This window comes from Anopheles merus, unplaced genomic scaffold (genome assembly GCF_017562075.2).
Source record: "Anopheles merus strain MAF unplaced genomic scaffold, AmerM5.1 LNR4000542, whole genome shotgun sequence".
Classification (NCBI taxonomy): Eukaryota; Metazoa; Arthropoda; class Insecta; order Diptera; family Culicidae; genus Anopheles; species Anopheles merus.
In genome coordinates, this window is record NW_024428122.1 from 1 (window position 1) to 12,478 (window position 12,478).

A 12,478-nucleotide genomic window follows, 5' to 3' on the forward strand; every position below is an offset into this window, starting at 1 on the left:
ACGCCACCACGCCAGTTCGACTCACGGCAGCCAGCGAACCCGTCCGCCGTACCGCCGATCAACAAGCGCGGGGTATCCCTGGAGTGGGAGGCCCACCGGGACCGAAGCGTGGACGGTACGATGCTGGCCCGCCAACACGCGCACTGCCACCGAAAGGCTATGCCACCGCATCACGGTGCAGCGGCTCCGGTTCCGTCGTACAGTGCTCCACCCCAGCAATGGCCAACCACGGTGGCTATAGCGATCCGAACGCGCATGCTCCACAAATGGAACATCAGTACACGCACACACCTGCGGCCAACACTGGCGGATATGGAAACACGGCCGCACCGCAAGCCGGCTACGCCAGCAACGGATACAGACAAGCCAAAGCTCGTACGGCAACACGACGATGGCTAGTACGGGTATCCCAGCACTGGCACGGAGTACGATACCACACACTATGATTATAGGTACATAAACTACTGAAGTAGATAGATGTTAAATTTGTCGCTTTTTCAGTCAGATGAACTTCTACTTACTGTTCTTGTCCACTGATTGTTATTGTTCAAGCGTGTGGACCATCTGCTTCTCGTTCAAGTTCATAACAGATTATTCGTTAGTTTAAACCCCTTTTTGAATAACTTATTTGTGCCTTCTATTTGTTCCACTGTTAACAGCAATACGGCCACATACGATACACGCTATCAGTCTGGCTACACGCAGGATTACAGCCAAACGTACGGCACCACCGCGGACTATAGTGCTGTTTCGACAGACACATACGCCAGCCAGCAGTACGACGATCGCTCCACTGCCTACAGTGGCTACGGTAAGTACGACAAAACTCATGCTCCCTTCGTAGATGCATCAATCTTTTCCTCCTTTCCTTGCATTTAAATACTCTGCATTTCCTTGAACCATGGTGGTAACGTTACCATGGTGACCGAAGTCTGTAGACACTTACTGCGAGCGTGCCAACGCTCTAACTGGCAATAGTGTCTATCTAATCGGGAAAGTAGAATGATCTTTTAGGATTGTTAAACTAAGAACAGTGAGAATTCGATACCACTTAGCGATTAGTGGTTTATATTATTATTTCTTACAACAAGAGTACATTGTACGATACAAAAAAAACACATAGCAGAGCCGGCTCTATAAACCATTGTATCGTAAGTTTTACGACACTGCAAACAGTGAAAGTAAATTAAAGGTCCGTATAACAGTGATGTCGATCGAGCTCGATCAAGTAACAAAGTACAAATGCTAGAAATAAAGTAAAGACAATCATTCTATATTATTTGTTGCAACGAACCAATGCAATGGTATCAATGCTAGGAGAATCTTGCAATTGTGATGAAAAGTAGACGTTACGTGACGATTAGCAGCACGAAATAGTGAACTAAATACCGCATTCGCACTATCGATGCGGAATGGTAGGAATGCAATGAGAATTAAGTTCGTTTTTTTTTGCAAAAATAATCGATTACCAACCGAATTATCATTCGTAGCAACTTAGGCTTGGGAATAATTTACATTTTAATGTTATTATTTCATCATTAATTTCATTCTTGAAGAATTCGCGGGGAAAAACGGTCGTAGTTGAGCTTGCAGAAAAAGAAATTATGCCGAAAAAAAAAACTGGCAATACGTATGGAGTATTTTTTTTTGTTTTAAAAAACAAGTACGACTTAAGACGAGAAACTATGAAGAAATAAACTGGGCATACATATGCCAACAATGCAAAACAGTACGAAAAATAACGCGATAAGCTATTCAAAAACACGATGTGAAGGACGCAACTGGAGGAAATGAAACATATTCAACTCTATCACACATTAATCGAAGAACATATTTTGTACATTTGATGAAGTAAAACGCTATATTAACAGTATTTTCGTGACTAGCGAGCCGGTTGATCAAAATATATATAAATAGAGCGTCATTATGCAGTGTTATGTATTAACCGCCATTAACCGCCATGAAGAGAGACAAACTTTAAAACATATTAAGCAAATTCTGCCAAATGAAAATACGCGAAGAATCAAGAATCAAAATACGACTACGAAGAATGACAATTAAATCAACAGCAAAAGAAAAACTCAACTGCGATCGTGGGGATGAAGAGGTTTTACGTTTGTTTTAAGTTTGTTAGCCACGTACAGGGACGAGATGATATAATGGAGGTGGTCTAAATATTTGCGGGATTATTTATCATTTTGAAACATGAACTACGCTGATTGAATGCTTCCGTTAAAGAACGGAAAACAATCACACAAACCAAAGTAGAAACTTGGATTGATCATTATTTAACCTTCGCAAAACAAAGAGATATATATTTCTTTACTATCCATTGATACATGCAAACAGCTAATGAAAAATGATTCAATTTTCTCCCTTACCATTTTCTGCCTCAATTTCCTTTCCTTCACAAAACCTCCCTGGCCTTTCTTCAACCTATTCGAACCCAACCGACCATCATTATCAATATTTCATTCTTCCAACTAGACGCGCAAGCGTATTCGCAGGGCTACGCCAAAACTGATCAATACGCACACAGCGGTTACTATTAAACAGCTTAATAACCGGCTAATCAAAAACAAAAACGATACCGCGAGCGCATGCCTAAAAAAAGGCATAGGGATGATGGTATGATGAATAAGAGGGGTGTGCGAGTGTGTGCGCGACAGAGTACAGAGAAGAGTACACATCAAACTGCAGCTGCCGCTACTCTTAACGCGAACAATAATGGCGCAAAACAGCTTTCAAAGATAAAACTCACACACACTCACACTCAAAGGCCATGCTGTGCAGTGGGGAAACAAAAACTAAATAGTCAACTGAAGTGTGTGCGCGCGCGCCTGGGGTGTGCAGGATCAATACACGTCTTCAAGAGAATGAATCCTTTCTCGGCAATCACGCGTCAAAGAAGATAGGATGATAAGCAAACAGTAAAGAGTTCTATGCAAAACGCATCTCCCGATTGTGTGGTGTGTAGCCTGGTGTAAAGGTCCCCCCCTGTGCACCATTACTCAACATGATAACGAACTCATCTATTCAGAAGACCAAAAATTAATAGAGAAAAACGAAAAAGATTGTCACTACCGACCCTCAGCGATCGATCATTTACAAGTTGTGTACAGAACTACCTAAACGGAATCAGCTAATGCCGTGGAAAAAAAGCCAGCATCAGCAAAAATAGTAAGCAAAGCGGTGGTAGGCGTATTATTCTGCCAGCTGGCATGGGATGCTCGTTTTAGCATATTAGTAGTTTAAAAACAAGAATCATAACAGCCGAGTAGTAGCAGTCTCTTATCAGTTTAAAGCAGATAGTGTGAGCAATTAGTACGTAAGCACAGTTCGTGAACTGTTGCGCAGAATTATTAATGACATAGTGGGAACAGACAGAAAGAGATACACAGAAAGAAAGTTAGGTATCTATCACGTTTGATGAACAGAAGTTTTGTTTTAAGTTTAAATGTATTCCACATACACATAGGGCGACGACACGCTCGATAGGTTTAAATAATCTAGCAAAGGAGTGCCCCACAAGTGGACAGACAGCAGGAGTTCGATATGCGTCTTCATGCAAAAGCGACTAAAATTAGGTAGTTAGCTCAGAGCATGCGCAGAATATTGGAAAACTGCAAGACACAAACGCAAACACAGGATTGAATTTGTAATAATTGGATTGGTTTTAAATCCCTTTTATTTATTACAAAAGATCATCATGCAAGAGTTCTCTTTAAGGTTTCCTTTTTTTGTTTTGTAAAAGTATGACTAAGCACACAGACTCTTAGAACCAATAGACGATACTAATAAAACCCATTTAATAGTGTGATTTTGTTTTAAAGCGAATTTTCTCAAAACAGTTAGTAACTTAGCTTTTTATATACTCAACTGACTTGTAAATGCTTTGAGTTTTTTTTCTGACGCCTTCGAGAGACAATTATGTATTCCCTTTATCTTTCGTTATCTTCCACTGAAATATATTGTGTTATAGTCATAAAAATGCAGGGCTCAGCAGGCAAGGCATTCAAACATACTTTTTTCGGCTAGCACTTAGAATGTAAGCTAAAGGAATAATAATAATAACAATATAGACTAGAAATTACAGCGAGAAGGCGAGGTGCGTGTTAAGCAAGAATTTTGGCAGGCAACTTACATCCAATGTGTATCCGAGTACGAGTGCGAAGGGCAAATTACACATCGGAAAGGGTTTAAGCATTTTTGAAAGCAAAGTATTGGCAGTGGTAGTAGTTAGGTAAGGTGAGTCAGTTACTGAACTGCGTTTTCTATACATAATTTGACTTTCACTTGGAATGTAGTCGCCCCCTTTCCGCTCAGTCATTTAACGCAAAACGTGAAGGATGTCCAAGCAATTAAAGGGATCAGTTTGTGCAGAGTGTACTTTCTTACGGTGGAGCAGCAGAAACGAAAATAAATGGAAACATGAAACCAACTACACACAACCAACCGATAAAGCTAACCATAAATAAATTTGGTAACACAAACCGTACAGTATGCTTTAGAGGGCGCGTTTCATTATTTTACTTACTACACAAACCTTTCGTAGACACCGGGATCTCTTAAACGAAATATTTTATTATTCTCATCATTTTCGTGTGTAACGTCCTATTTTGATGGCAAAGGCAGAGGAAGAAAAGCACGTTTTTATGCCCTAAGTCGTACAAAAATCTACAATAGCAATTGCTAAAAGCACTGAAAGAAGAGGAAGGGACAGGGTACACATGGTTATGTGTTGTGGAACATATACATATCAACGAGTACGTACAGGTATCGAAGAGAGTTTACCTGTAAGGAAATGGCCACTTACTTACCTGTGCACGGAATCGGGGTAACAAACAGCTCTATTCTCTACATTTCGGTCGGTACCAAAAGCAAGCAACGGCTAAGCAAAGTTATGTTTCGAAATGATTTCATTGCATCCTCTTATCTATAGAACCTTCACCGAAAAGTAATTCCCTTGAAAGACAAAAGCTACCTGGCTGTTGTAAAAATCGCTCTACCGGGTACCTGCAAACGCCCTACAAAAAGGTTTTCTCTCTACCTATTATGCTGCATAATGTCTATAGACAAGCAACAGGCAAACTTTAAATATGACTTTTTTTAAATATTCGTTCGTATTGCTAATCTTATAGCAGTAATTCTTGAGTAGAAAAATCGTACCATTAAATTCCAACGTTCAAAGCTTTACGATAGAAAGTGATATTGAATTAATTCAGTAAATATACTGTAAAGATAATGGTTAAAACATGTCTTCCCATTCCAAAATGTTATACAAAACAGAATATCTCAAATCAGCTCAGCGCATTTGCAGTGTGCTGCGCCGTCGTAATTATTAAAATTGAATCAATTTATTAATGTTTCTTAAAACAAATCCAAGCATAAGAAAGGAAATGAACGCGATGTAATACAACGCGCTACTAATAGATTATGTTTATGCATCGTAATCATTTGCCATGGTAGAACCAATCGGTTTCTTTCATTGTTGAATGTTGGAATTTCTTTTGTTTAAACCGTCATAATATAACGATGAAAATAGAAGAATTGAAACGCCACAAAGGTTGAAATATTAAATGAAATATTAAACTGAGGAATTTCACTAAAGATGCGATAATACGAATGCTTGTGATTAATATGAGCGTGATATGCAATCTCCACCACTAGCAGTGGTCATCTGCTGGCTTGGAACTAGAATGGGATGTGAAACCTTAATTTTCCTAAAAAAAAAAAATTAAAATCTGCCCTAAACATGTGCCTTTCCATGGGTTTAAGCCATAGGTGATAACGGGGATTAGAATGGGAATGTAACCGATTGATATCCGATTGACAAACAAACAAAACAAGATGACGAACCAAATCAGAATCTAAAAACAACTGAAAACAATCTGGAGAAAAGAGTTACGAAATGAGAAACGTCTACACACATTGTGTCAACTGCCAGAGAAAACAAGGTAATTATTGGTATTTAATATGTTTTCTATTCAATGCTTCTTAATTTACAAATCACAATCACTTATGATATGCCGTCCTGTAGTACTTATACATAGTTTGATTATACACATACGTAAAAGGGAAGAACCTCCTCACCACTGCTGATCAATCGGCAACAACTGAACGGTACACTGATAATAATACCAATGCACAGATATTTTTTATATTTTTTTAAACATATGATTTTCGTGGCCCCAATGCGGTACAATTCGACGTTGGTAATTTAAAATTTAGAAAAAACAAACATTTTAGTTCGTTAAAGAAACAATTAATGAGCAACGATAATATGATACATAAACGAGTACGTTACATATAGCGATTATACATGGTCGAATGTGTCTAACTGCCGCAAGGAAAACTGTGTAAATTTAAAAGAAATCGCACCAAGTCAAATACCACAATGTGTGCATTTAAAGGTTTATTTATTTTGACTAAACATTCCCCTCTATATACCATATTATCTGACTGAAAAAACGCAATCCTGATTGCTGCACCGCTGGGGGAACGCGCATGCGTAGTAAAAAAAATCAAGAAAATATGCTGTACAACAAACAAGCCGTAAATTTTGTCTAATTTATGTTGAAATTACCAAAGACTGTGATAATGCATCTCTCGTGCATTTGAAAGGATGCTTTACCATACAAAAAGCGATGTAGAATTATAGATTCTATTTAAACAATTAACCACTAACACGATAATAATAAGATACACTGTTTAAACATCGATACGTAAACGATGATACGTACACTGTTGCGCTCGTTTGGAACATTTAAAATGATTTGCGCCCTTGCGAATAGATTTTTGAAATTCATACTTAGAAAGGGTTTACCGGCAATACAAGGGGGAACGTAGCTAGCATTCCCGAAGTGGCCATCTACTGGAGAAATCAATTCCCCATGGACGTCAACGACGCATATGCTGTTTGGGTAAGTGTGCAATTTAAATATTCTTATTTTACATTAATGTGTCCAAATGATGGTTAATAAAGATATACAAGCTAATGGCAAAAAGCAATTTTCCGCTAATGTGTTGATTTTTCATTTATTCGAACTATTCTGTGGTGTAACGTAACCGGCGTTTTGAAATGGCCCTATCTGCCCGATTCCGTTATGTCCCAAAATATCCCTTTAGATTTGGTGGAGTCTAAATGTCCCGCGTGCGAAAGCGATAAATTACCTTTCATACATTCGGTAGTAAAGTATGGGAATGGAATTTAAAAAGTGTATCATTTTAAATGCATCGTGAAGTTTTTGTATTAAATTGTAATGTACAACAAGAGAGATTCAGATTTCCTATTTTAAGCTTTTTAAATTCATTTACCAAACGAAACCAGCTGAAAATTACCCCAAATGCACAAATTTAAATTTGTACCCATGTCAGTTTTGGGCCACATTAGAACTGTCACGATGCTCAAAATTCTCACAACCACCCTGTTCGAGACCATCTGCCAAATGGGCTGAATGCGTGTGTGTGCGTAAGCTTGCTGATGAGAAAAATCGACCAACGACTATCGTGCATGTGTGTGCGTGATCTTTCTGCTTGTTTTAAGCGTTCGATTCGTGCGAAATTGATGGTAAATCAAGTGAACTTTATATTATTCGAGATTTTCAAGCTCATTTCTAATGCATTCACATATTTGGCGAACAATTGTGACGTTATGAGGTGCAGAAAATAGTCGGCGTCAGTGTTGGACCGCTAATAATACGCAGTGTTGTGGTGTGTGTGTGATGTGCATTGCACGAACACAGTGACCGTTTTGGACGTTGTCAATATAAAAAAGAGCATACGATGGTGGGAAGTCGGCCATTTCTAACTGGTGTGTGAAGCGGAGCAGACGTTTCGTGCGTGAGGTTCTGCGAGCATTGCCGCGCGGGCGCCGGGTGTGTCTCCCGGTAGCACCCCCGGTTGTTACTGGAAGGGCGTTGCTGCTGCAGTGGCGGCAGCTGTGCGTAGCTTGGCTGGCGTGTAGCAAACCGGCATCGCAGTTCAGTTGGCCCTCGGATGCGGTCAACGGAGCACGGTTGTTGCAACAAAATGGCTGCCGTCTGGTGAAAAACGTGCGCGGCAAAGCGTTGGCGTTATTTCCGTTGATGGCGTCATGTCGGCCTGCTGCAAGGTTAGAAAATCAGTGCGTGTGTCGGGACCGGTTTCACCAGCACGGAACCAGCGGCCGTTAGACTTAAAAACTAGAAAATGGTAAGTTTTCAATACCGCTACTTTCACCTTCCTTCTCTTAATAAGAATAAAATTTAATATTCATCTTTCTAATCGTCTCTGTTCTCTGATCAGTGTTCTCATTGACGTTCAGCATGGACCACCGTAAGGAAACGATCCATCGCGTCGCATACTTCCCCATCAACGTGCGTTGCAACCGCGTGGCTCGTCTCTGTTCGTGCTGAAGCGGCTCATGTTCCCGGTATTTGAAGCTGGCGGCGGAGACGCGCTGGTACGCGGTGTGAAAACCATGGTTAACGAATACACCAACACCACGGCACTTCTTATTCATACATGCGCATAAGTCAATGTGTGTGTGTGTGTGTGTGGGTATAAATCATCGCGATTTACGCCTAGGAGTGGATCGCAATCGGGAGAGCGAAAGAGATGCAGTAAAAGACCGACTATTCGGCTTTTTCAGCACTAAGTCTCAGCAGCTCTTCTTTCTTCAGGCCGATCGCATGGAAAGGCGTTCAGGCTGAAAAGATCTGTTAAACAACCACCTAAATTTCGGATGTAACATCTAGTATAAAACCTTACACCATTGTGAATAAGGTACACTGATACAGCATCAGCCCCTTAGCGGATAGTGACCAGCAATTGCATTGACGCCATTGTGGATTAGGTATGTCACTATAGCATCAGTGCCATTGTGGATGCGATGCGGCTATACAGCGTCAGCTCCATCATGTAAGCTGTGCGGCGAAAGTGGCACCTCTTTATTCTAATTCCCTCAAACAACCACTAAAATTTCGGATATTATTCAAAGCCTAAATCATTGAGGTCGTCCGTTGTAGTAGGAAGTTTTGCGATACATTAAACAACCACTCAAATTTCGGATGTTAACATGTGATATGCATTGGCAATCGCACTCTGATACTTAAACATCGGGTAACCGAGAAAAACCCGCTTAATCGTAAAAGATCTTTGTTCGTGTAGTTCGAAATCGTAATCCATATGCCACTTGGATGTATGGATGTTAACTTAGCGAAATGTTTTTAAGTGGCGACCTGCCAAGGAACGTAGAATGTAATAAACGCGGAAATTAAATTTCATGCGCTGCATGGGAGAAAGAGATCAAATTGTCATTTGTGATTTGTGCTTTGTCGTGTATTCGCTGAGAAAGAAAATAATGAGTATAGGTGGTAATGGCTTGTCGAGCTTAGGAATGTTCTCATGAGCTATGGCGGGATATTAATAATCGTTAGTGAACGCTAATCGATGGTGTGATTAAGGTGGTCCATTCAGGTTTAAGTAGGCTATCCTATGATATTTAACATCTCAATTTCCTTCGGAGGATTCACGTCATTCCGTTTTACATTCCTGCAGGCCAGTGGTCTCCAACCTGTGGTCCGCGAAATAATTCACTTTTGAAAAAGATAAGCTTAGTACTATAACTATCGTGCATTTTCTTCCACAATTAAGCTTAAATTTGAATAGGCACGTCTAGAATAAGATTTAACATATTTTTGATCAAAAACTTCGAACCAAGTCTACAAAATGTATGCCCTCAATCGATGTGGACCGCGCGCAAATGTATTTTCTAAGCCAAGTGGTCCGCGATCCTGAAAAGGTTGGAGAGCACTGCTGTAGACTACAGAACAGGTAAAAATGCTTTACGGTGCAAGAGCAATGATTTATTGGTATCGGAAAGCTTATATTTGACAATATGTTTGTAAACTGTTCACAACGATGAGCTCCAGAAAACAACAAAATAGGTCGTATTACGTAACCGAAGGCGCCCAGTGGCTTAGCTTCTCGAAGAGCGTTCCAATTTGTAGATGTATAAATGTTTTACACGCTGTATCGTACATGAAGTTGTATTTTGTAAAGTTTACTACAATGGCGATGCAACGTGTAACATGTCATGCGCCTTGCTAATTGTTCTGCGATCGCTTTAATGCTTCCACCAATACCTCGATCCCAAAAACGATTATCTCAATTGCCCATTGAGCTAAGAAAAACAGCATCAGTGGCTTAAGATGCCTATAGCTAATGATAGCGGATGATCCATCGTAAATATCATATTGATGCTTGCCGCTATTGATATACCAGAGAAAGCAATTGTAATACTCCCGACGCCAGTGCTGCTGCATACCGGCTTCGAAGACGCGTTGTTGATATTTTTGAAAGCGCCTTGCCAGCAGTGACTTGGCGCCAAATAGATAAAACGGAATAGCCTCGTACACATTCTCGCCCAGTAGTGTGTATTGCATTCCGTACCCTTTCATTTTATCAGCAAACAACTTTTCCATCTTCAGAGCAGCACGATTTTCCACCAATGTAATACCATCGAAAGCAAAATTATCTTTATCGTAGAACTTGACCATACCGTGTAGTTTATGCAATAATGTAATGTTAATGCTTTTGTAATGCACAGTGATGTTGCGTTCGCGCAAGTCTTCAACTGACTTGGCGTCTGGGACACGTGGCGCTTCGGTGATGTACGATACAAGCTTTGCCTCGTACGCACACTTGAGTTGGAAAAATAGCACGATCAATGCACAAGCGGTTATTTTCTCGATGTTTTGGAAAGGACTTGCTGTCGCTTATCAAACCCAAAGAGTGCCAAAGCTAGCAGATTGTTGGAGAAAAGTGTCGGCTTCAGCTGATGGATTATCTGGTAGGTTACAAGGATGCCCAGTATCATGCCCCAGGCAGACTGCTGGAATGGTTTGAGCATAATTTCCCACACAGTAAGCAAGCGTCCCTTCGGCGTGGCAATAGCGAACTGTTCCATGGCTACCCCACTTACAATAAATTTATTGTATTGCGCCATATAAAATCGATTTAGCATCAAATGTATCGGATTATACCGCGATACACCTGGGCCAGAGATTCATTGCTGTTGCATCGAAGCTGTTGCAAATGAAATGTAAGTTGTTGTGTTTCAGCAAAGAGAAGAAACAGCATTGTGTCCTCACCGTGCAGCTTTTCACAGTAAATGGATGTGTAGAAGTCCTTAACGTATCCGGCTACTAAAAGTTTGAACTGCATTGTCTGTAGCCGATCGAAGAACAGTTGATCGAGCGTGGGGAGGCCGGAGTGACTCGTGATGCGTAACGGTTGATAACGAAAGCAGAACACGGCGTCCTCGTTGATTGCGATCAATATGAAGTAGAACACCAATCTCGTTTGGAAATACTCTCCAATTTTCTTGGCTGATCAGTCCCAGTTTCATCATGTTCAAACAGGACAATGGTAGGACATTCGGGCGGTATGTTCACTATCCACTGACTGGTGTAGAAGTTGTTAAATGTTTGCTGTTGGTTTCCCCACAGTATTATGACCAAGTTGGGCTCTCGGAATGTAGGAACATGCTGACCCCGATGGTCCGCTTGCAACAGACTGACATCTTGATTATTCAGGCGCTGTGCGATGTCGTTCAGCATCGTTGATAGTACAGATTTGTTGGAAAAACTGTAGTAGCCAGCAATTAAACACTCCAGCATGTTGGATCTGAAGATTGTGGAGTGATATTGGTTAGATAATCTAAAACTAGCTCTTGTCGATCGGCCTGTGCACGAATACTGAGTAAAGCGTGGATCGCAAAGGATATTCGAACAATCTTGCGGAACATGTTCAACGAAGGCCGCTTTCAAGCACACTAAACTTGAAAACATAATTTGCTTAACGATTTTGTTTCAAATTGTCTAGTAATTATTCCGTTTATAGTTGGGTTTCAGTAGCAATTTAATAATGATTGTCTAATTATTGGTGACCAGAGGTGTTATCACGTGCAATAATTATTCATTAAACTGTTTAAGACATCAAATAAATGAAATGGAACGAACGAAATAAACTGGAATATGGCGTAGAAGGATTAACTTACGAACAGTACAATACGATGGTTTAACCTTGCCACAAGAATTGTCGTAATGACACCTATATAATGCTGTAAGCTTAATATAGCCGTACTAGACTCAATTACTCTACGTAATTGGAAGAAAAGGATCGTTCTCACTGATAAGATAAATCGTACGCCACGGCAAAATACAAATTCACACCAATACTTACCGTTTTTTATAAGCCCTGATGCTAAATGATTTGGTAAACTAATAAAGTTTAATTTTAAGTTATTTTTACAATTACAGATATGATGCGATTTAATCAATTTTATAAAAAGCCTACTTTGTTCTGATTGAATTCTTTTCATATTTTTTAAACTGCACCTTCAACTGAACATCACCCCACGATGGCTGCGTACGTACGCAGCCAGCTTGATGCTGTGATTTAAACTGACAGCATCGTAAGTTAGAAAAGCTGT

At 40.2% G+C, this 12,478-nt stretch overlaps 1 protein-coding gene, 1 long non-coding RNA gene and 1 pseudogene across 2 annotated transcripts; 2 read left to right on the forward strand and 1 right to left on the reverse strand.

Annotated features, from left to right (window-relative positions):
- The first annotated feature begins 3 nt into the window (after positions 1-3).
- On the forward strand, positions 4-3,378 carry LOC121602625 (annotated as a pseudogene).
- A 4,185-nt stretch (positions 3,379-7,563) lies between these two features.
- On the forward strand, positions 7,564-9,293 carry LOC121602629. The gene is made up of 2 exons (XR_006006454.1): positions 7,564-8,193; positions 8,287-9,293. It is a non-coding gene; the product is annotated as an uncharacterized LOC121602629 (long non-coding RNA).
- Positions 9,294-9,832: 539 nt separating this feature from the next.
- LOC121602627 lies at positions 9,833-11,208 on the reverse strand. The gene is made up of 2 exons (XM_041931384.1): positions 11,136-11,208; positions 9,833-10,759 (listed from the first exon to the last, which is right to left on the reverse strand). The coding sequence occupies exons 1-2, from the start codon at positions 11,206-11,208 to the stop codon at positions 10,089-10,091; spliced, it is 744 nt and encodes a 247-aa protein (XP_041787318.1). The 3' UTR covers positions 9,833-10,088.
- Between the last annotated feature and the right edge of the window lie 1,270 nt (positions 11,209-12,478).